Source organism: Blennius ocellaris, assembly GCF_963422515.1.
Source record: "Blennius ocellaris genome assembly, chromosome: 11".
Classification (NCBI taxonomy): Eukaryota; Metazoa; Chordata; class Actinopteri; order Blenniiformes; family Blenniidae; genus Blennius; species Blennius ocellaris.
The window spans coordinates 4,534,553-4,559,216 of NC_137660.1; the positions used below are offsets into that span (position 1 = coordinate 4,534,553).

The window sequence follows — 24,664 nt, forward strand, 5'->3', positions numbered from 1 at the left end:
TGTAAATATGTGTGTAAATGCTTAAATGTGATTCTGAATAGCACTTTAGGCTGCTCAAACAGCTTTACAGCATTTCATGAACAAAATCCCATGTGTGAATGTGTTAGCCTTTTAAACAGGAAAAGGCATTACAGTTTGCTCTAAGCGTTCACACTTGCATTTTCAGCAGTAAATGCATAAATACCAGTTTTGTTTTTCATTTCTCCTTCGTCAAAGCATGTGAAAGTTGGTGATAGTTGTACCAGTGTTGAATTATCTCTCAAAGAAAGGTAGACATTAACGTGAAAAATAAATCAAGCATTTCGAATTTATAAAAAAAAAAAAATATGAAGGTAATTTATAGTTTAAATGCAAAGTCAGCGTTCGTTCTGTTTGTCGTTCGATTGCTTTCATCTGAGCGCAAACTCAAACTCAAAGCGGAAGCGAGACGACGCTGCCGCATGAATCAAAGATCTGCTGCTCGCGCTCTGCTGGCGCTCACGGCTTACCGCGGCTGGTTGAGCCTATCCACACGGGCTGAGATCTGCTAAGAAAGCAGCGCGCTGCTCCCACCGACGGAAGCGCCTGTGTTTCCTGTCAAAGTCCCGGTGGTGGTCCCCGGTTATCTATATATATTTTGATATTATGGCGTTAATCGAACTATGGCACTAGTGTTCAGCTTCGTATCGTTAACTGTCACTAAAGTCTTACAGCTGTCTGGTCTCGTGGATAAGAGGAATGTTCTGAAAACCCCCAAAATGGAGGAAAAAGCGTTAGAAGTGTATGGTAAGTGTCGAAGGCCCGCGGACCCAAAGTTAAGTCAATTCCCACATAATCCGAGAAGGGAATATAATTGATGATTCTCCTTAATAAAGGGTACTCGCTAACCTTCAACACGGTGCTTTAAAAATCTGTTTTTGAGTGATAGTTTCACTTCAAAACGTTCAAACTGAACGATTTGTCACATTTTCGTTGCGTTCATGCTTCACGAGTGGGAAAAATGGTATTGCTCTTATTAAAATAACCTTATCACAGTCAGTTAATTTAATTTGATGAATGGTTTAATAGTTTGTCAACTATATTGTGTGTATTTTATCACCGTGTCATGCTCATAATAATATGCTGTATTATCTTAACTTTTAATATTAAATGTGTTTTAATTTTTGCAGAATTGTGATGAAATGTGTGCCTTTTCTCAGCATGATAGTTTACTTTTAATTTTGGGAGATCTATCGTGATTATTTTATTAAATAATTATTTTAAACAATTCATCATAAGTTTAATAGTTTAAAAGTTTAATCAATTAAAACTATAATGTAACTCGAGTAACGTAAATAGGGTCTTTGCATTTTTAGTGCTTTGACCCTAATAAGCTTTGGTATTGCAGTATATGAATGCTGACCAGAATTGAAGATAAATATTTAACCTTTTTTCATCCCATTGGATTACTATTCAAATAAAAATCCTTAATTGGTGTGACAATCTTTTTTTTGGGGACACATATTGGAAACCTGACAGATCGGTAAATAGTTTAAGCAGAAATGTCAAAAATTAGCTATGCAGCAAACCACTCAGAAATAAATGCTTGGGAAGACTGACAAGGTAGCAGTTAAGTAAAGGACCAGTGACCATCCCAAGATGAAGATAATTTCATTCAACAGATTTTGTACCTAAATATGAATGTAAACGAACAAGGTGACGTTATAAATGAGCCATATTCGTGGCTGTGTTCCCTAAGACCGTTTTACCTTGTTCAAAAGAAGTCCTGCAATTAAAAAAAAAACAACAACAAAATGTTTTCAGTGTCTGCTGCTGCTGTCCCCACAATAGCTATCAGCTCTGTGATCAGCTCTGTGTTGTCTGCAATGCATCATGGGAGTTTCTGTTAGTCGTGATTTAGATGTCATTATTGGGGGTTATATTAGGTTTGTAGTGTTGGTAATGATTGTGTTGTGTTTTTGTTGCTTAGTTCATAGTTAGTCCATCTTGTTTAGTTTGGTTTATTAGTTGTGGGTGGGCAACCAGTCGTTTGGAGGGTTTTATGTGTAGTTTCTTCCTGCCAAGGTGCTCCCATTATTGTGTTAAAATAAAAGCTTTTGCAGTAGGTATGTTGCCGATGTGTCACATGCATCTATATTGTTCACTGCAATATGTCAACGTACAGAGCCTCTCAGTCTGAAGCCACTGAAACTGAGTCCTTTGATGTAGAGATGGAATGAATGGCCTTTAGGAGAGAGCCTGGTCTGTGGGATGTGTTCATCTCAAAAAGCCATTCAAAAGCATCATTTGGCGCATTGTTATATTTTTTCACTTTTAAGAAGCCAGCCTGTGGTTAATTAATTTTATTCTGGAAGTAATCATAAGGAGGAATGATGGGCTCAGATTTGGATCAGAATAACTTTGAACTCAGATTTCCCACCAATATTTGAGTTTGAATTACTCTGAAATATTGATTCATTTGACATGTGTGGACAGTGTGTGTGGTCAAGATTTTAAAGTCTGATATGGATTAATTGCAAATATTCCACTGCCATATCCCTCTGGGTTGACAGTGAACTCACTATTTACCCTTTGTATAAAGTGTGTGTAAGACTACTTTGACTTGTTATTCATGCAACACCTAAACACTTATACACAACAAAACACAATAAAAAAACAAAGCAGGCTACAATAAAGTTCCATGCAAAAGCATTTAATGCAAACTTTCCAGACAAGAACATTTTTAACAATACAGAAAAACTCAAAACAATATTTAAAATGTTTATTTTTATTAAAAAAAAAAAAAAGAATAGAAATAGAGCCTAAAGGAGGACTCCTAAGGAGGACTCCTAAACTGTCCTTTGGTGAACAGTAGCCTATACCTGACCTACAAAAACAGGAGATCAGTCCCTGTACTCTGAACCAGAACCAATAACAAAATAAAGTGTAAACAAAATAAATGACATTCCCAAAATAAGAAAGCAGTTCCATGCTTTATGGCCTCTCCATCTCGTCCTTCCGCAAATTCGTCATAGTCGGCAAAAACGATCATCTGTGGGAAAAAGAATCGCCCCCCCTCTCTCCCACCGCGGTCTGTGATGTCATCAAATAACCAGAACAATCAGGGACGACGAGCTCTGGTGGAGCTGCAGGACGAGTGCGGCCATCGACCTTCACAACTAGAGTTATATAGAGGTTTATGAGGAGGAATCCACTTCTAAAGTTCTATGTGCTCTGTCTTCTTTTGTATTTTTTGTGTGTTTGGTGAATCACAGCGCCTCTAAAGGCCTGGCATGTGTACTACATGCCCTTGAAGCCTCGTGATGAGCCGTGTTCATTGTGTGAACCGTAGCTGTGAACTCGGGGAGAGAGGAAACAAATGAACAGCTCCCAACTAAATGCAACTCCGTTTCCATCGTTCGAGTTAATGAGCCGGTCAAAAGATTCGGTTCGTTTGTGAACATCACAACTCTAGTTTGATGTGTGTAACAACTGACGTCACATCATTAGCAAGTAGCAGAAGTCTTTCCTCTTGTGTTCAGTTTGGCCGCACAAGCCACCATCCGAGATCCGCTCCCCTAGAGGGCCGTTCTAATATTATACTTTCATATTAAGGTGGGGGCCACAAAATATCGTCTCGTGGGCGGCAAGTTGCCCGCGGGTCAGGCGTTTGGGACACCTGCTCTAAAGGAGGCATCAGTGTTTCCTATGCTGGAAGAGGCTCTAAAGGAAGCAACCAGCCTCCTTTTCTTTGCTTATTGAGAATTCTGACAGTCCTTATCATGGATGCTACACAAAACACTTCCGGGGTTCAGTGAAAGTCAATAGATAAGGAGTTAGGAGGGACAATTATGACATACCCTCAGAGCTGCTGAAGGAGGGGGCGGGGCTCTGACAGGACCCTTGCAGCACCGTCAAAATAAAAGAATGAGTTAAAAAATTCAAAAATCTAATATTTTTCTCCTCCGCAAGTATACGTTTTTTGAGCACAAGTGTCCCGCCCCTCAGGTCCGTCTGCCTATGGTTGTTTGGGTAAATGGTTGCATGTTTAAATGACAAGGGGCAGATTCTCGTGGACAAGGAGCAGTTTATAATGAACAAAATATCCGGACCAGCTGTCTGAAGTACAGCTTTTAAAAACCAGGTGGGAATGCAATCTGAAAGGCAAGTGGATGGTCTAACAAGAACAACGTTCCAGATCTGACAAGGAAGTCTTGTCAAAGTGGTCTAGAGTAGAGAGAGGTGGCGAGTAGGAGTCCAAATCTAGATCCGCAAGATCAGCTATAAGGTTCTATTGAATCTCCACTATTTTATTAAAAATAAGAGAGATGTCTCTCACAATGCTCTGGGGTGAATTCAACAGGCTGGCTAGCTGGGGGTCTGATAACAGAATTAATGTTCTTATAAAGGATACTAGGATACCCCCCCCTCCCATAGTGATAAGGTGAGAAAAGTATATATTCCTTGCTTTTTAAAAAAAATGGAATGCTGATATGCAGGGATGCTGTCCTCTCTGATAATGTCAGTAGTACCCCGTTTACACAACGTTTCATGTGACAACACCTAATACGTAAAAAATATAAAAATAGATGCGTTTGCGCCGATTGATGTTTATGTGCTGTACTGTAGATATGACTATTGATGTTAGCAAGCTAACTAGCTAACTCCAGTCATTAAAGGTGGAGGTGCTGGGCCACCACCCGTTTTACATCTGCCTTCTTTCTGTTGGCTGAGTAAAGTCTGCGTTAGTTTAGCCTTAGTTATTTGACAGCACATGATATGGGTGAGAAGACATTTATGTGTTTGAAAACAGCATTATGTTGGAATAAAACACCTCACAGTCAAATGGCCACTTGATATTTACTGTACAATGTCACACATGATCGAAATTACGTTAAGAAATGTATTGATTAACAATTAAATGAGCAGCGGTCTTACCCGATTGGACAATGTTTTTATATTTCACTTTCAGCTGCTGCCAAGAGGCTTCTCCCCCGAGGAATTGCACCTAAAAGGAATAAATTAATAAGCTACCATCAAGCAGTATTCCCTTGCAATAATGTTGCGATGACAAAGACTTTTGAACTTGCGCATTCACTTGAGCAGCGATCTTCTTCCACGCCGCCTCCCTCTCTTTAGCAGCCGCTGCAACGTTGCATTTTGGTTTTTTTTTAATACGTTCATATTCGCCATATGATGGGATCAATACTTCCTGCTCCACTGGCGTCAAAAACTCCGCCCTCCGCGTCTCAGTTGTCATGGTGACTCATTGAATCGGGGCTCCATTGATGTGGTCTTTTTAGAGTCGTGGTGCACGCGCTTGACTCCAGGTGAAACTACTCTGAGTTCATCAAACTGATCAAAATCCGGTGTCGTGAAACCGAAAACTCCACGTTTTCTGTCTCAGTGTAACTCAACTCAAAGCTCGGTGTTAAGCTTCGTGAAACGGACCCCTGGTCTAAAACAGGGATAGTGTTGAGGGTTTCTTCATCATCATCCTCGTCTTGTTTTCAGATGTGATCCGGTCAATCCGGGACCCAGAGAAGCCCAACACTCTGGAGGAGCTGGAGGTGGTGACCGAGAAGTGCGTTGAGGTCCTGGAGCTGGGGGAGGACGAGTATCTCATCATAATCAAGTTTTCCCCAACAGTTCCTCACTGCTCTCTGGCTACTCTGATCGGTGAGTCATGGAGCTGATTATAGACTTCACTCGAGTCTGAGAGATTACAGATTTTAGTTTTTGTAGAAAACCCATAGGTGTGGTTTATATATCAGGCAACCCTGCGATTTGCAACAACAATATGATCTTCCATCGATACAAACACCTTTGTTGATGTTGATGTATTTTTGCATCCATTTTTTTAGAAATAACAGTGTTTATGCCTTGCCCCATATCCATACCAGTTACGACTGGGCTGTTTGTTCTTGTTTTGCTCTTCTTCTTCTTTTTTTTTTTTTTTTTTTGCCACATGTGGGTTCTGCAAATGCAGCTGTTGCGAGCTGCATTTGTCACTTTTGGTCTCTTTTCTTTGGTTTTTGTCTTTCTGACTTCTGTGCAGTGGGCATCAGGTACAGTATTTGGACCGTCAATCAATTACACTTATGTGGTGAAGTATTTGCATTATTTATGTGAATTAATTACATTTTTCACGTCACGTTTTTGCGTCATGTACTTTGTGCATCATGATATTGTGATGTCAGGATATACCGTTTAGCTTTCAGTTGACATAGTTTGGGATTATTTAAGTTACTGTGTTACCTGTGTATTGTATCTGCTCAGTAGATAACGGTAGTGTTGCATTGCAAAACAAAGATAGATAAGATATTTTCTATAATATAGTAGACTCCTGGAAAACAACCTAATGCATTAGGGTTGAGGGCTTTCTACTCCTTCTGATTGAACTAATTTTATTAGAGCAAAAACACCCCCATCATTAATACAATAAACATGGGCCATTATGCTCTGTATATTCTGTCACCTGTGTGGCATATTCAAATAAGTCTGGTGAATTTGTCAAAATTAGGGAGACCTCTGACGTAACGTGCTAAACCTCAATAACAGAAGTTGAGGAGAGAAGTGTCAAATTACTCTGTCGATGCATCATGTCCAGATACTGCTGAGGATGTGCTGATCAATCATGGTAGATAGTGTCGCTTGACAAAATCACGTTTTTAACATTAATTTTGACTTTAGCCGAACTCGCCAGAAACTTGATTATTGCTGAGAGTATGACCTACTGTGAGTTGTACAGTGTAAAAACAAGCGGTGAAGGCAGCAGCATGCGTTATCAGATTGTGACCCCACCCCAGATATTCAAACTGACTGTCAAAATGACAAAATAAGGCCAACTGCATTTCAGAAGAATGTCCATCCTGGACATTACCTATTCCAGTACAGCCCTCTGGAAGAAGAAAATACCACCAACAAAACAGACTAAAATAACAGTTTCCCCACGCCCAAGACTTCAATGCAGATATCCTTAACACCTTTGTGCATGTTTGCACAATTTATTTCTGGTCGCATCGAACCATTACAATCAAATACATTAAGTGGAACAAATAACCAGCATTGACAGAAAAGATGGCAACATTTAGATCAATATAATAATTGGCACGTGAATCAGGTAAGTTGAATACATTTAGATCTGTGTACAAATCAAATTATTTATGAGTTTCATAAAATAGACATGAAATAATTTTCATGATTAGACACTTTTAAGATGGTTAATTTTACTCTCCATTCATTACTGCCCGTATTCACAGAACGTCTCAGAGTCTCTCAGAGCTCCTACCTCAGCCTAAAAGTCCCTTAGCAAGGAATTCTTAGCTTAAATGTGACCCAGGAAGGGTCTAAGAGTAACTCTTAGCAAGGAGTTGACAGCAACTTTTATCTTAGTGAGGAGGTGTGGTTGACCCCGTTGCTATGTATGATGCAGTCTGCATCATACATAGCAACCTAAGGGACTTTTAGGCTAAGATAAGAGTTCCCTGAGACGCTTGGTGAATACGGGCACAGGTGTCGAATTACACAGCAGTTGGAGGAACAGTTACACTGGTTAGTGATTTCATTAGAGTGAGAGAGGAGGGATTTTATCCAAATATTTTGGAAACAAGTCTTCTCAATCCACACTTTTCGGGCAAATATCTGGATAAAAGTCACATTTTTTGAGAGGAGAATTTGTCGTCTTTCAGTCTGTGTGGGTTTGGAAGCAGTCAGAGGTAAACTGTAGACACTAGGGGCTGCAGTTTGGCGCAACGGCACGATTTTGCTCCATCCGACTCAATGGTAAAATCGCGGGTGAAAAAAAAAAAGACTCCAACGTTAATTCTCGTCATAAAGGTGATTTGTTATGGAATTTTCATCACATATGTCACATCGTCCTGTTTGGCAAGTTCTCATTGTGATGACTATGTGCTTGTTTTGTTCCTCAGAGTCACAGTTCAGCCACAGTCGGGAGTTGTACGGGGTGTTCGATCTCAGTGCTTTTTGAGGAGGAATATCGTTTTTTCCATGTATTTGAATCGGAGGAGGGAGAAAGCGGAATTCGGCATTTGGAACTTGGACGGCTTATAAAAACAAAACCAGATGGGCTCGGAAAATTTTGTTCAAAATTTTTGAGCAGAAGAATCTCCCCTATCGTTCCATGTGTTTTTGCAGCCGATATGACGAATGAAGGCTGCAGACGCCTGGCACTTCGGTGGCGTACGAAATACAACAGGGACCTGTCCTTAGGCCAGGCCTTTCGCGAGGTCCCTAATAATAATAATAAGAAACCTCACAAAAACAATGGGGTCTTGGCCTCCAGGCCCAGGCCCCCTTTGTAGGCCTTGGGCCTTACGGCTCAGTCCCTAATGATAAGAATAATATTAAAGCAAACAGCTCTGGTATCAGAATAGTATCAGTATCAGCAGATATCCACATTTGGGTATCGGGATCGAATCGGAAGTGAAAAAACGTGGATCGGTGCTTCCCTACTGCAATGTAGGTGAGCAAGTTCCTGAAGCTGTCCCTCAATCAGACACCTGAAATAAGAACATTTGAATGTTCAGGAATTATGCTTCAACACTTGTTTCCAAAATGTTTTAGCGACAACAAACTGGATACACATTTTGTCAGTTTGTGTTCTACATTACTGGACTCTGTCATGCATCAGTTTTGTGTCTTTTTATTGGTGTACTCTGGTCACTGAATAACATAATTTAATGTATGATACTATAATACATTTTTGGTCTAAAACTAGTCATTAATTCTCTCGTATTCTCTATTACATATACAAATTATAACAACTGGAGAACTTCAAGCTGTTGTTGCACGATGCGCAGAAGCCATTGCCTAAGGAAAATTAACCACAATTTAACCCCCCAGCAGCAGGCAGTTGATGAGGGAGACAGGGGGTGACTAAATCCTGAGCTGTTTTTCTAGTTTTTTGCCGTGTACCATAAGGGAAGAAAACTCTAAGATGATATACCTGCAACACAAAATGTAGTGTTTTAAAAAATCAATTGTAATTTCTCTGATCGTAATTTTAATATAACATGAAACTGTTTTTGTTTAACAATATATATTTCACTAAAGAAGAGCAAAGAGACAACAAAAGAGACAACAAAACTAAAGTAATGTAGATAGTTCAGATAATGTAGAAAGAAAACAAAAGAAACACCATTTGCTGCATCCGGTTGAGGTCCATTTTGATCCATTGAGGTAACATTATGTGTTAATATCATATCCTGCATAACTTTTCAGGCTCTCAAATATGTTGTTGCTTTAATCTCTGTGTTAATAGCTGGAAGCAGGCGGCTTTTCCTCCGGAAAGAATCAGGGGCTAGTTTGGAGCCAGGGCCAGAGTTAGCACCAGTCCTTTGTCTTTCCACCACCCAAACTGGTTCGTAACAGGGGCTAAACTGGGTTTACGCTGGCTCAACTTCATCACTGGGCCAGCTAAGAACCAGGCTGGAGCCAGACACGTCATCAGGTGGGGGTGTAGTTATCGCTGGAGTTATCGCTATTTGAAAGACGGAAGAGACTCGAACCAGCTTTCTGAAAACTACAATGAACATGGAGCCCCGAAGTGGTTATTGAGAAAAAAAATTAAAATAAAGCATTGGAACGATGTAATCAGTTGCTCCCCAAAATTAATAATAGAAGGGAATTATCGCAGTGACACAGCTCTCAAGGTGCGGAGCTCCTCGACTGTGCTCTTAGCTGCATTAGATATAGAATTTAGAAGCAGTTTTCCATTGTTTTCACGCTTTTCATCGTTACATCATTCTAACTAACTTCATTTTCATGTCTTGTTTTGCGTTACGACCATTTTATGACTGCGTTATGATTGCAGGCTGATAGCCGCTGCGCAATGCAGCGTGCGATGCTTTTGGTTCATCAGCAACTAAAAGCCAAGCTACATACTACTGTAAATGAAAGCTGGATTTTTTTTAACCATAAAATGAGCTTTTTAATGGTTTCATGTGAAAGAGAACTTTAATCAGCATGTGTTTACGTAGGTTTCCATTACAAACTGCAGGAGAGCTGCGTTCTTTTATTCTACACCGCCATTCCTCCTGATGTTGAAGCATTTGATTCAGACACGTCCAGAAATAAAGTGAAAGGAGCAGAAATTCACTATGTAATGCCCACGTGTTGAAAAATAAGCCCCAAGCTCATTCACGCATGTTTTTTTTTCTCTCGCTCTCTCTCTGGCCACTCCATGGCTCTGGACGGAGACGGACGTGAAAAAACACTCTCTTTCGTCTCCATGCGAGGTTCAGGCCAGACTCAGGCCAGTCCGTCTCCACCTTCTTCTATATGAGCACTGTCAGCGCTGTTCGGCAAAATCAGTGACGTAGCACCAGGGTTGGGTAGTAATGGATTACTTGTAACGGCATTACGTAATTAGGATACACATTTTTTTTAACTGTAATCCATTACAGTACGTTAAAGAAATGTGTAATCTCATTACAGGTATATTGGATAAAAACTGGGATTACTGAGCGGGATTACAATAGAAAATCAGATGGAATAAACTAGAACTGCAGCTGTTACTTTGCATTGCTGGCATTGCGACACTTCCTGACGCTTTCAGGCTGACACTGATGCGTTGCCATGGATACTGCACCAGTTGTTCTCATCACTATGTTTTAAAATCGTAGAAGTCTCTTAACCTCTCTGTACAATGCAAATTATGCCTCCCAGCAGTGGAAATGATGTGAACGTCCAGGAACTCGACGTCTCACCTGAAGAAACATCTGGTAGGATAAAACCTGCTCACTTTACTGAAACACACCTGGACTCTGTCAACTAGTTTTATTAGCTCATAACCTGCTAGTAACCTGCCAATACCAGTACTGGTGCTGATGGTAGGAAGACGTTCTCAATAGGTTTAGAGGATCTCATGGCGACACGCTCCATAACTATTTTTTCTTTTAAGTCTGCTCTTTGACTCAGTAGCGGGTCCAGCGGGTTGTTAGTTATTATCAATCAGTGATTGAGGCTGCCAGACACAGCCTCTCAAACCTATCAAACATTTATATTTAGTCTGGAAGAAAAAAATTTTAAACCAACGAGGAAACGAGAGAGAGCAAGAGAGAGAGTGTTTTGGAAAATATGGGCACATTTTCTTGAATAGAAACTGAAAGCTTTATTTGTATTTTAGTTTTGATTCTTTAAAATACAATCAGTGTTAGACACCTGATTGGTTACTGAGTTTTCATTTGTTTAAAACTTGTTCTGTTACTGCAATTTGTATCTGCTGTGTATAAGATGTCACTAAGCAGACGACGCATTCTATTCTTTCTTGTCTTTCTTTTTTATGTTTGACGGTGAAGTAATCCAAAAGTAACAAAGTACTCTGGTATGTTACTTTTTTATTTTAGTACTTAGAGTAAGTTACTGATTAAATTTTTTGACAAGTAACTTGTCATTGTAACGGATTCCAGTTTTCAAGTAGCCTTCCCAACCCTGCGTATCACGTTTTGGAGTGATGTAATGACGTGGCTCTCGCTTGACTCTGTCAACCGTGGAAAAAGAACCAGTTCTTTGGCGGTGCTCATTTAAGAACTGGCCCTGGAACCGGCCCTGAACTTGCTCCTGGTTCTTTCTGGTGGAAAAGCCCCAGCAGAGGAGATGAGACGAGGAAAGACAAGAGCATGGAAAAGGGGAGTGTGAGATGTGTGATGGAACTACAAAACAAGATGGCGGATCACAAGAAACTACATTCCAAATGGAGGTTATCAGAGAGCAGGAAGTCTGTCCTCGGTCTCGTCCATGTGCTGGAGAACAATGGAACATCAAAGCTAGTCTTTAGTGTCTGCTTCCTGTGATTCTCTGTAATAGGACTATTACAGAGTTTATGTGAATGCCACTTGAAGTCATCAGACGGTGTTCAGTTACTGTGGGATGTTGTCTTTGATGTGATATGTGTAGGATTGTGAGTTAACAAGTTAGTAAAGCAAAGATTAGCATGCAGACCCTGTGTCTGTGGCAGAGCTAACGTTGGTTTACAGGTTGATAACTGCTCCCCCATGTGAAGCAGGTTGGGGAGAATTCCCCCCGTTTTGGAAAATGTAATTCAAGCCCTGAATATGGCTTATTTGAGTGATTTAGAAGCAAGAGGAAGAGCACTGTTATTTGAAAGAAGAAAACTTAACGTGGAAAGACATCAACATCATATACTTAATCTGGATTTGTATGACATTATTGAGTATTGCATGCGAATTGTGTAAAGTTGATTGTAAAAGAAATACGAACATTTCAAGAGCTTGTACACAATGTATTGATATTGAAAGTCAAGCTTTGACAAACATTTTGGAGAACAAACTACCGAAAAGTTGTCATGTTGATATTGTGATAGGTCAAGGTATAGTGCAGCCATAGTTGAAAGTTACAACACTTAGCTAGCAAATGAATGCATATTTTAAAAACTGGACACGATGTGTGTTGACTGATGCACACATCTTGTCGTCACTCTAATCAATTTCCCAGCAGACTCCAGAGGCCTGTACTGCAAACCGTGATCCACACATCCAGGATCAGTTTCCTGGTTTAACTGATCCAGACACTTTGGATCCTGATCACCGTTACTACGAAGCAGATTATCAACTCTCTTGTTCAACCCAGACCTACGTGTGCGCGTTCACATGAAAGGGGCGGAGCTTGGAGCACATGACCAGTCATACACAGATTGATCCTGTAGCACAGTTTACAGATTACTGAAGGTGCAGTTATTCTCTGAGATTATGAAGAATTAAAACACATCCACCAGGATGAAAACAACACTGCTGCTGCAGCCAAAGCCAGAACATTCCTGACTTGTTCATGCTGACTTCATGAGATTATAAAATATTAAATAATCTGCAATATAAACAGACTGCCATATGCTGATCACTCAGTTTCATTTTGTTACAGCAGAAATGTGTCGGGCTGAACTTCCTCACTGCTCTTCTTTTAGTTTAGATTTTCCATCCAGTTGTTTTGAGGATGAGTTTCTCTTGTGTGAGTTTTTTGTGTTGGAATATTAATTCATCACCGTGACGACAGGAGTAGTTCTGGTTCCATAAATTCATGTTTGTGCAGTTCTGTCAGGTGAGATCATTAACCTTATTATTCCAGATCAACCCTTGTGGAGAAAAACGGACTTGGAACAAGTCAAGAACAAAAACATCCTTCAAAGCCTCAGTGGCCAGGATTTTTTATTATGTAGAAAAGATTGTTCTAAATTAATTTCTCATCTCCGCTGCTCATCTCAGCACTGAACTCGTGCACCAATCACCATCCTTTAAGAATGGGCGGGTCATTTTCCAAGCGATCTGATTGGTCAGGAGGCAGAACTCTGACCTCTTATTGAGAACATAACCTTCTCCAGAACAGGTTAGATACTCAGAGTCGGTTGCCGGGGAAATGTATCCCAGTGAGAAGTGAGGGAGTGTCGTAGTACGTAAAACCCAGGGTTAATCCTTTTATCCGTTATGCCAATAAGAGAAAATCCAGTGTTGTTGTACAGGCCTCTTGTAGTATTTCCTCCTGTAACATTTCTCCCTGAGTGTTGTAGTATTGCAGTTTCCTGTCTGTGAACGGTGGCTGATGATGTTTTCTGTGTCTGCAGGTTTGTGTTTACAAGTGAAGCTTCAACGATGTTTGCCTTTCAAACATAAGGTGAGTCTCACAACAGAACCTCATTAAAGGATTACTGCATCCCAGCCACAAATGACACTTTAGCCGCGGTCCCACCACACTTTTTGTTACTGGGTGGTCCCACCGAAAAAATTGTGTATAATTGAGCCACATGCTGAGTTCTGCCCATCAGCCATCAACACCAGTCATATACTGACTCTGAGGATCCAATGGTGTATTTCAGGTGGTGGAGGAGAATGGTGTCGTCAATGTTTAGAAATGTTTAGATATGTTCATATTTAATGATGACTGAAAATCTAATGGCTTAAAAAAACTATTTTTTGTCTTTTTTAGGCACAATCCTAAAATGTTGAAATTGGCTTAAATTTTCCCTAAGCTTAAGCTGACTTTCAGTCTTGCTTGTCATTTCAAGTAAACCTGCCTCAAAACGCATTCATTTTCTAAAAGGGGTAATTAAGTATTTGCTTACAAGTGTAGGGATTTCTTACCTCATAAGGATCACTAGGAACCATTTATGTTGTGCTTGGCTATCAATAATGATGAATAATTATCGAAGATAGTTATTAATTATGTTATTGAAAATGTAATCTGATCTGTATCAGATACCTCAGAGCAACACCTGTCTTAACAGGAACTGATAGCCAATTCAGTTCTATCAGTCTCATAAGATATACTAAACATTTAATCAGGAATTTGAATTAATAGTTAAATTAATTACAATTACCAGAATTAACAAGCTTAATTGAAGCTTGAAGAATTTTGGAGTTCTTCACACAGAAGAGGTCGACATTTCATTCACCTTTGTGCTCATTAATAACACAGCAAGTATGATTCCAAACATTTAGTAAAAAGCTCGTCTTTAGCATCTGCTTCCTGTGTGTCTCTGCTAAAGGACCATTTCTAGAATGAGTTGATGTGAATGAGACTTGTTTTGTAAAACGTCAGGAGTCGTCAGATGGTGTTCAGTTACTGTGTGATGTTGTCTTTGATGTGATATGTGTAGGATTGTGAGTTAACTAGTTATCTATGATCACTGCTCCTAATATCATTATCTATAGAACTCAATCACTGTAACAGAATCAACACATCTTCATAAAGTTAAACAGTTCTATCATAGCATCAGGTTTAACTAATCTCAGGTAAAGCCCAGTTGTTGTTCCCACTTCCTTGAAGGAGTTCAGTTGTTGTCCTGCTGGAGGGAAGCTGGTGTCTTCTCCTGTAGTTAGCACCTCCTGCTAACTGTGGTTGCTGGTTCTGCAGGCTGAGGAGAAGAAGATGGAGTTGATGTTTCAGGAGTCCTTCTTTGCAGCTCCTGGTTGTTCCTTTTGTCCAGACTGAGGAGCTGGTCGCTCAGGTCTGTGATGGTTTTCCTGCTTGTTCAGGAAAAACACAAAGAAGTTCTGTGAGGCGTCGTTTCCCTGGTCCGTCCTGGAGGAACTGGTTGGTTTTCCTGGTTGATGGGAGATCAGACTCTGGGTGCTGGTCTCTGGCTCAGGGGAAGGTCTGACCCTCGTGGTGGGTCAGCAGAGGAGTTGAGGAGTGAAGGCCCCTGGTTGCAGGCCTCTGGTGTTAGCTGTATGCTAATGCTGGGTGAGTGTTAGCTGGATGCTAACGCTGGGTGAGCTGAGCTGCTGGAATTCAGCTCCCCCCGGGTGTTCACAGGAGAAGCCTCGCTGCAAGACTCACTGCAAGACTGATTTTGCAGGCTTTTTGTTGAAAGTTTGTGGATTTGAAGGTGTCAAATCCTGAGAGCTTCAATCAATCGGCGACTGGCTGAGTGCATGGGGGAAGTGTCTTGTGAGCAGAAAGCTGGGGAGGATTGGCATGGATCTGCAGTGACAAAAGCCCCCCCCCCCCTGGGTGTGATGGCCAATCACATTCCTGGGTCCGAATTCATGTCATGACTGTATCATGACAAATGAAAATTGTCTTTCCCTAGAAATGAACAAACTTTCTGTGGTCTTGTGAGATCCCAACATATTTCATAAAAGCATCATCTTAAGAAGTGCTTTCTATTCATTAGCTGTTTAAAAGTATAACAATGTTCATTACTAGGGGCCTCTCAATCTAAAAAGGGCAATGTTGTTGTAATGTGGTCTCTAGATGCACTGTATTTAAGTTAACATAATGGCTTCAATTGAAGAATGATGATCACCAGAGGCTACTGTCTGCAACATATCCTTCTGAATTTTTCTCAGCTGTTCTGTGAAAATAATAGCCTGCCTTCAGTTTTTATTTTTTATTTTCAGGGATGATTTGTCAGTATCCAAGTACCAATCGATTAGATTTTGGGATGTTAACGGCTAACCGTTTCTGAATTAACTATCATGCTAACTCAGTTCTGCAAACAAATGCAGCATTGGTGAGGGTATGTTCTCTGCCGAGTGCCCATTCTAGTTGTTTTATGTAAATTGTGCTTGTTGCGTTAACCTAATGGAGTGCCTTATAGACTCTTGGAATTCATTTGAGTCCCGACTCTTCCCTATAAGATCTTACAAAAACATTCAGTAGAGTATTTTTAAACACTCTGTCCATTGTAATTATAGCTGTTTGAATGGTGTGCGACCCGGAGGAATCTATAGTGTTCACTGTTATCCAACACATACTCTTTCCTCAGTGCAAAATTGCTCAGATTGTCTTTGTGGAAGAAACTGCAGTATGAAGAGAGGCCCTTTTTAGCCCATTTCTTTAAGCACTTATTTTTGGGAAAGTCATGAGAGCCCCATCTCAGCATTTTCATCTCTTTCATCCAGCCAACTCTAGAAATAATCTTTAACCATGTTTTGAGAACTAATGTGATCTATTTATTTTTCCCTTTCCATCTGATTTTTAATCAGTCTTTTGTCCTTAATAGTGCCTGCATTGGTATTTCCCCAGAGATACTCTCCTCAGTGTCCTTCCACCTTGTGACACCTGTCTGCAGGTGAGCTGCAGTGGAACTGTGACACCTGTCTGCAGGTGAGCTGCAGTGGAACTGTGACACCTGTCTGCAGGTGAGCTGCAGCAGAACACTGTGACACCTGTCTACAGGTGAGCTGCAGTGGAACTGTGACACCTGTCTACAGGTGAGCTGCAGTAGAACACTGTGACACCTGTCTACAGGTGAGCTGCAACAAAACACTGTGACACCTGTCTACAGGTGAGCTGCAGCAAAACACTGTGACACCTGTCTACAGGTGAGCTGCAGCAAAACACTGTGACACCTGTCTACAGGTGAGCTGCAGCAGAACAACACAGTGACACCTGTCTACAGGTGAGCTGCAGTGGAACTGTGACACCTGTCTACAGGTGAGCTGCAGTGGAACACTGTGACACCTGTCTGCAGGTGAGCTGCAACAGAACACTGTGACACCTGTCTACAGGTGAGCTGCAGTGGAACTGTGACACCTGTCTACAGGTGAGCTGCAGCAGAACACTGTGACACCTGTTTACAGGTGAGCTGCAGCAGAACACTGTGACACCTGTCTACAGGTGAGCTGCAGCAGAACACTGTGACACCTGTCTACAGGTGAGCTGCAACAGAACACTGTGACACCTGTCTACAGGTGAGCTGCAACAGAACACTGTGATACCTGTCTACAGGTGAGCTGCAACAGAACACTGTGACACCTGTCTGCAGGTGAGCTGCAACAGAACACTGTGACACCTGTCTACAGGTGAGCTGCAACAGAACACTGTGACACCTGTCTACAGGTGAGCTGCAGTGGAACACAGTGACACCTGTCTGCAGGTGAGCTGCAGCAGAACACTGTGACACCTGTCTGCAGGTGAGCTGCAGCAGAACACTGTGACACCTGTCTGCAGGTGAGCTGCAACAGAACACTGTGACACCTGTCTAGAGATGAGCTGCAGCAGAACACTGTGACACCTGTCTGCAGGTGAGCTGCAACAGAACACTGTGACACCTGTCTGCAGGTGAGCTGCAACAGAACACTGTGACGCCTGTCTACAGGTGAGCTGCAGCAGAACACTGTGACACCTGTCTACAGGTGAGCTGCAACAGAACACTGTGACACCTGTCTGCAGGTGAGCTGCAACAGAACACTGTGACGCCTGTCTACAGGTGAGCTGCAACAGAACACTGTGACACCTGTCTGCAGGTGAGCTGCAACAGAACACTGTGACACCTGTCTGCAGGTGAGCTGCAACAGAACACTGTGACACCTGTCTGCAGGTGAGCTGCAGTAGAACACTGTGACACCTGTCTGCAGGTGAGCTGCAGTAGAACACTGTGACACCTGTCTACAGGTGAGCTGCAGCAGAACACTGTGACACCTGTCTACAGGTGAGCTGCAGCAGAACACTGTGACACCTGTCTACAGGTGAGCTGCAACAGAACACTGTGACACCTGTCTGCAGGTGAGCTGCAACAGAACACTGTGACACCTGTCTAGAGATGAGCTGCAGCAGAACACTGTGACACCTGTCTGCAGGTGAGCTGCAACAGAACACTGTGACACCTGTCTGCAGGTGAGCTGCAACAGAACACTGTGACGCCTGTCTACAGGTGAGCTGCAGTGGAACTGTGACACCTGTCTACAGGTGAGCTGCAGCAGAACACAGTGATACCTGTCTACAGGTGAGCTGCAGCAGAACACTGTGACACCTGTCTACAGGTGAGCTGCAGCAGAACACTGTGACACCTGTCTACAGGTGAGCTGCAACAGAACACTGTGACACCTGTCTGCAGGTGAGCTGCAGTAGAACACTGTGACACCTGTCTACAGGTGAGCTGCAGCAGAACACAGTGATACCTGTCTACAGGTGAGCTGCAACAGAACACTGTGACACCTGTCTGCAGGTGAGCTGCAACAGAACACTGTGACACCTGTCTAGAGATGAGCTGCAGCAGAACACTGTGACACCTGTCTGCAGGTGAGCTGCAGTGGAACACTGTGACGCCTGTCTACAGGTGAGCTGCAACAGAACACTGTGACGCCTGTCTACAGGTGAGCTGCAACAGAACACTGTGACACCTGTCTACAGGTGAGCTGCAGCAGAACACTGTGATACCTGTCTGCAGGTGAGCTGCAGTAGAACACTGTGACACCTGTCTGCAGGTGAGCTGCAGCAGAACACTGTGACACCTGTCTGCAGGTGAGCTGCAGTAGAACACTGTGACACCTGTCTGCAGGTGAGCTGCAGTAGAACACTGTGACACCTGTCTACAGGTGAGCTGCAGCAGAACACTGTGATACCTGTCTGCAGGTGAGCTGCAGTAGAACACTGTGACACCTGTCTACAGGTGAGCTGCAGCAGAACACAGTGACACCTGTCTGCAGGTGAGCTGCAGCAGTGTAGTGGTGATGACTGGGTTTGTCCCAACCCTCCATCAGCAGAGTGTCAGTCTGACCGTTACGGTTCTTTCACAGACCCACATTGGTGGTCAGTCACTGGGATTGATGACGGCTGCATCTCGACCTCCATTAAAATCATTATAATACATTAAGTGGTCAAAATAACCAGCGGGTGCAGAAAAGATAACAATAGTCAAGTCAATGCAATACTCAACATGTGAATGAGGCAAGTTCAATCATTTTTAAGCTGCGTACAAATTAAAGCTTCATCAAATAGAGATTCAATAATTTTCTTGATTACACATTTTTAATGCAGCCCAATATATTTGATGGTTAATTTTACTCTCCATTCATTACTAGGAATACAGAGGTTTTTTTCTGTCTTCCTTTCTCTATGAACCAATCACAGCGTTCAGCAGAATGCATCATGCAGAGGAACGGGGTCGACCACACCTCCTCACTAAGATAAAAGTTGCTGTCAAGAGTTGCAACTTTCTAAGAGTTGCTCTTAGAAACTTCCTGAGTCTCTATTAAGCTAAGATTCCTTGCTAAGGAACTCTTAGGCCCTGTTTACACGACAACGCTTATGAGTCTATCCTCAAAACTTTCTTCACTTTTGGTTCGTTTACACGGCACCAGTGTGCAGATCCACTGTATCCGCCAAGTTTTTAATCCAGCTCCCAAGGTGGAAAGTTTCTTTCACAGCCGCTCATCCCTCCTGCAGAGATTGTTGGAGGCTATTTAGCCTGTTATTACACATGCGCAACTCTCCCCTTCCCTTCCTCTTCCATCACTTGTAAACAAACATGGTGCGTGGTGTGTCTCACGGTCAGTATTCTAGCTTTATCATCCATATCAGCAGTTTTATAGTTGAGCGTCTCCCCTGATAGCATCCGATGCGTCATCAGTCCATGCAGATGTCAGGTGCTCTCCATTTTCTTCATGTTTATAGCGTATTCTTCTTTGCACACGTCTGTGTGGTTTCATTACAAAATCAAGCAACAGCGCTTTCCCATGGCAAGGCATGCTAACTACATCATTGTCCCTGTGTCCGCTGCTGCAGTGTAAACACACTCCTTTTTTTTTGTTCTTTTTTTTTTTTTTTTTACGGATTAGGTGTTGTCACGTGAAACGTTGTCGTGTAAACTGGGCCTTAGGCTAAGACAGTAGCTCCCTGAGACGCTTTGTGAACATGGGCACAGGTTTTCCACTGGATCATCAGGTGAGCTGATGAATCTGATCCAGGAGGGACGCTGGGCCTCTTGGCATTGTCACCGGGATGCCTCTCGCCACCAACCGCCAAGTTGTATATCACAGTACTATCCTTTTAGAAAGCTCTGTTGTGTGGGGAACGGAGTTTGACGTCATATATTTCTGTCCTTCAGAGCGGTTTTGGCTTCAGCATACTCCCTCAGTTTCCGTAACACCCAAGATGTATGCTTTTCCAGTCCAGATCAAATCCTTTTTTACATCATGCTGTTTTAATCACACCCTCCTTCACTTTGAAACTTAACTTTGTCACTATGGATCTCGATCTGGCTCCGTTGGGAGGTTTCCGGACTTGCATCCTCTCCATTTTCAGTTTTGTGGACGGGGGAAGCTCCAAACCTTTAATTAGGAGGACTTCCACAAAAGCCGCTGCCGAGTCCACATTCTCTGCAGCACCTTCTTTCACTCTTTTCACGTTGCAACACCTCCAGGTGTTTCCACCTGAAACTTCACCAACTCCGACAGAACTTCTTCTGTGATCAGGATTTGGGTCTCTGCCATGTCAATCTGCTCCTTCCACTCTTTTGTTGATTCATTTTTTTTCCCCTCTGATCTGCTGCATAGTTACCCACTGGAGTCTTTTCTAAATCCACGGAGCTCTGTCGGGATCACACCCAGGCTAGTGTCGCGGTGCGCGTCTGACATGGGGCCTTCTCCATGTTGACAATCTTTTTCTCCACTGTTGAGTTTACTCTCAGCTGGTGTTTTCTTCCTATTTTTATGGCATTTTTGTTTGCCTGTAAAATCTACAATAAGGTATCTGTGTCTTAAGGAATAGTCAAGTGTTTGGGGCATCATTTCGTTCTTACAGCTGGGAGCCAGTTTTTCTATGCTGCCACCCCTTTTCAAACTCCACTGGGAGTCTAGGACTGTTTTTGTACGATAAAGTTCTTCTGTTCTTTGCAGATGTACCGTATTTTCCGCCCTTAAGGTGCACCTAAATACCTCAAATTTTCTCACAAGCTGCCAGTGCGCCTTATAAACCGGTGCACCTTATATATGGAAGAATTGCTCTACTCGAGACTGCTATTTGCCAGCTGAACAACCAGAAGCTTTTATTTTGACAACTCTAACTTCGCAACCGGAGTTTCAGAGCGGACGACACTCCACACAACACCTTCATCACTCATGGTTGCACACCAACATTCTAACAAACCAAAATAAACTAGATGAAATAATTACTCCCTAAACTGGGGAACAAAAACACAATCAACACAATCAACACAACACCAAGCCCAACAACAACCCACAATAACCTCCAACAACACAAAATTTGTCGCTGCAAGGCATGATGGGACATCCTGAGCTCCTCAGTGCAGCCGATAGAAACTCCCATAATTCATTGCAGCTGTTTGTGGTGTTTTAAATGCAATTATTGGGGGTTCTATTTGGTTTGTGGTGTCGGTAATAATTGTGTTGTGTTGTGTTTTTGTTGCTTAGTTCATGTAGTTTAGTTTATTATCATTAGTATTACTGGTAGTTGTAAATTATGTCAATCAATGTAGGTGCGCCTTATAGTCCGGTGCGCCTTATAGGGCAGAAAATACGGTATTTCAAAAGTCCACTTTACTTTTTTCACTGTGGAATTAAATACAAACAGAAATGTGCAGCTTATTTAATCTCAATTTCTTTGTGTCTTTCAGTTGGAGATCTACATTTCAGAAGGGACCCATTCTACTGAAGAAGACAGTAAGTGGGATTTATGTCTGTTTGTTATTAAAATAATATTAAAATTTTATATTAAAATGATACCCAAGTGAGCCAGCTAGAATGAGCATCATTCCACCATTAAATGCTACTGTATTTAAGTACTTTATTCGTTTTAGGAAATAGGCTCATGGGCCACTAATTCTGGCCATAAGGTTTACTAATTATTAAAAGGTTTTCTTGAAATTTAGAGGAAAATGTAACCATTTTGATCTCTGGTCCTTTATTAGTCAATGTACACAAATAGTTTAAATGTAGTAGATTATTCTTAAATATAAATAAAACACATTTTTATCATATTTCATTCAAATAGAAGCTCTACAAATATTGAAAAGATACAGATTGGAATAAATGGCAGAGCAATTGAGAGAGTCGAGAGTACTAAATTCCTCAGCGTATACATAGATGGATTTAAAAATGTTAAAAAACACATTGAATATTTAATGAATAAATTATCTAAATATGTTTGTCTGTTTTTCAAGTTGAGGCATTTTCATCCTCTTGAACTCTGTATCGGTCTCTATTTGAACCATATATAAATGATTGCAACGTCGTATGGTGTAACATGTACCCGACTTATCTTGAAAAACTGGAGATTCTTCAGAAGAAAGTTATACGTGTTATATCATGGGCATACTACTGCTCCTTCAGATCCTCTTTTTTTATAGGTTCAAGATTCTGAAGCTCACTGAGTGCAACAGATTTCACAATACTTGTATTATATATAATGTAGTGCATAAATTAAACTCTAGACTGCCAGGTCAACACGAGGAGGAAACCTGTATTAACAGGGAAAAATCATCATTTAAAGTGTACCAGCTTTAGTGTAGCATGTAGAGGCCCAGAGATCTGGAATGGGATTAATAGTACTATACAGGAAAAGCATTCTCTTAACACATTTAAAAAGCTTTTTAAGCAAAATGTATTGCTGGTTATAGTTCACCCCATGAGTGAAGTTTTTGTAATTTCTGTTTTCCTTTTTCATTCTGCATCCTGGTGTTTCTGCTTTTTGGTTGTATGTGTATTTAACATGTGGGTCCCTGTCTATAAGCTTTGTGCTTCTGGGGATTCCCCTTTTACAAAACAGACTTCAACATCACCAAATCTGAATGATGTAAATTGTCATGTTTTGTAAATGAATAAATAAATATTATACCAAACAAATAATAACAACTTGGCAAGATGAAACCATAAGAATCCTAATTGTGTTGATTATATAACTTTTGTATCTGTTTGTGTTTCCAGTTAACAAGCAGATCAACGACAAGGAGCGAGTGGCAGCCGCCATGGAAAACCCCAACCTGAGAGAGATCGTGGAGCAGTGCGTCACTGAACCAGACGACTGAGCTGTGTGTGTGTGTGTGTGTGTGTGTGTGTGTGTGTGTGTGTGTGTGTGTGTGTGTGTGTGTGTGTGTGTGTGTGTGTGTGTGTGTGTGTGTGTGTGTGGGGGGGGGTTGTTTGTTGGATTTGTCTGTGTCGTTTCTGGACTCCTCCCCGGGACGAGCTTGAAAACTCAGGGAAGATTAAAAAAGAATCAAACAACAGACTCGTCCTTCCCTGCTGGATATCCTCCCAAGTTAACAGCAGTCGGTCTTTGTCGTCACCTGCCCAGCTGGGTTAAAGGTCGTCACCTCACCTCCTTCTCCATCCTTCAGTTTATTCCTCAAACAGACTGAAAGATTTTGTACGAGAGGAGCGTCTGGAGCTTCAGCTCCTGAAAGATAACGAAGAACGGAACAAAGCCTTGGAGATCTTTGTATTTTTTTCTTGGTATTGTTTGTTTTGTTTGCTGTTTTTGTACCGTATTTTCCGCCCTATAAGGCACCTAAATACCTCAAATTTCCTCAAAAGCTGCCAGTGCGCCTTATCACCCGGTGCACATTATATATGGAAGAATTGCTCTACTGGAGACTGCTATTTGACAGCTGAACAACCAGAAGCTTTTATTTTGACAACTCTAACTTCTCATCCAGATCTTCAGAGCGGACGACACTCCACACAACACATTCATCACTCATGGTTGCACACCAACATTCTAACAAACCAAAATAAACTAGATGAAATAATTACTCCCTAAACTGGGGAACAAAAACACATAAACACAATCAACACAACAACAACCCACAATAACCTCCAACAACACAAAACATGAATTCCCATCATGCCTTGCATCCTGAGCTCCTCAGTGCAGCCGATAGCTGCAATGAATTATGGGAGTTTCTGTTTGTGGTGTTTTAAATGCAATTATTGGGGGTTATATTTGGTTTGTGGTGTCGGTAATAATTGTGTTGTGTTGTGTTTTTGTTGCTTAGTTCATGTAGTTTAGTTTATTATTATTATTACCGGTAGTTGTAAGTTGTCAACCAGCAGTGAAGAAGGTTTTGTGTGTAGTGTCGTCCTGGCATAGGCTGCAGGTAGGCCTATCAAAATAAAGTGTGTGCACCTCTCTGGGTGTTAGAATCAGTGGCAATGTAACCTAATGGCTTTGAGCTATAAAGGTTGCTGACCACTGGTCTATTCCATGCACCTTATAATGTGGTGCGCCTTATATATGAACAAAGTTGTAAATTATGTCAATCAATGTATATGCGCCTTATAATCCGGTGCCTTATAGTGTGGAAAATACAGTAAATGCCCTCATCAGGCTAATTACTCAGTTCTGATTAGAAAATATGGCTCTTTTGAAAAGGATTCTATTTTTGAATAATTAAATGTTCAAAAGAATTGTGTAAATAAAGCTATCATGACTCAGAAAGCTAGCGCAATGACTGATAAATGTTGCTTGAAATTATGGGAACCAAAAAATG

General features: G+C 41.6%; 1 protein-coding gene across 1 annotated transcript; it reads left to right on the plus strand.

Annotated features, from left to right (window-relative positions):
• Positions 1 to 596: 596 nt before the first annotated feature.
• ciao2a (cytosolic iron-sulfur assembly component 2A) lies at positions 597 to 23,276 on the plus strand. The gene is made up of 5 exons (XM_080505367.1): positions 597 to 765; positions 5,473 to 5,637; positions 13,556 to 13,605; positions 21,794 to 21,839; positions 23,103 to 23,276. Exons 1-5 carry the CDS (start codon positions 642 to 644, stop codon positions 23,201 to 23,203), a joined length of 486 nt encoding a protein of 161 aa, XP_080361493.1. The 5' UTR covers positions 597 to 641; the 3' UTR covers positions 23,204 to 23,276.
• Positions 23,277 to 24,664: the final 1,388 nt, after the last annotated feature.

Bases quoted from the DNA above. Each gene is read 5' to 3' on its own strand.
- ciao2a (XM_080505367.1), top strand. From the start codon at position 642: ATGGCACTAGTGTTCAGCTTCGTATCGTTAACTGTCACTAAAGTCTTA. The intron at 5,638-13,555 runs GTGAGTCATGGA...CTGTGTCTGCAG, and splicing joins CTCTCTGGCTACTCTGATCG to GTTTGTGTTTACAAGTGAAG. The intron at 21,840-23,102 runs GTAAGTGGGATT...TTGTGTTTCCAG, and splicing joins CCATTCTACTGAAGAAGACA to TTAACAAGCAGATCAACGAC.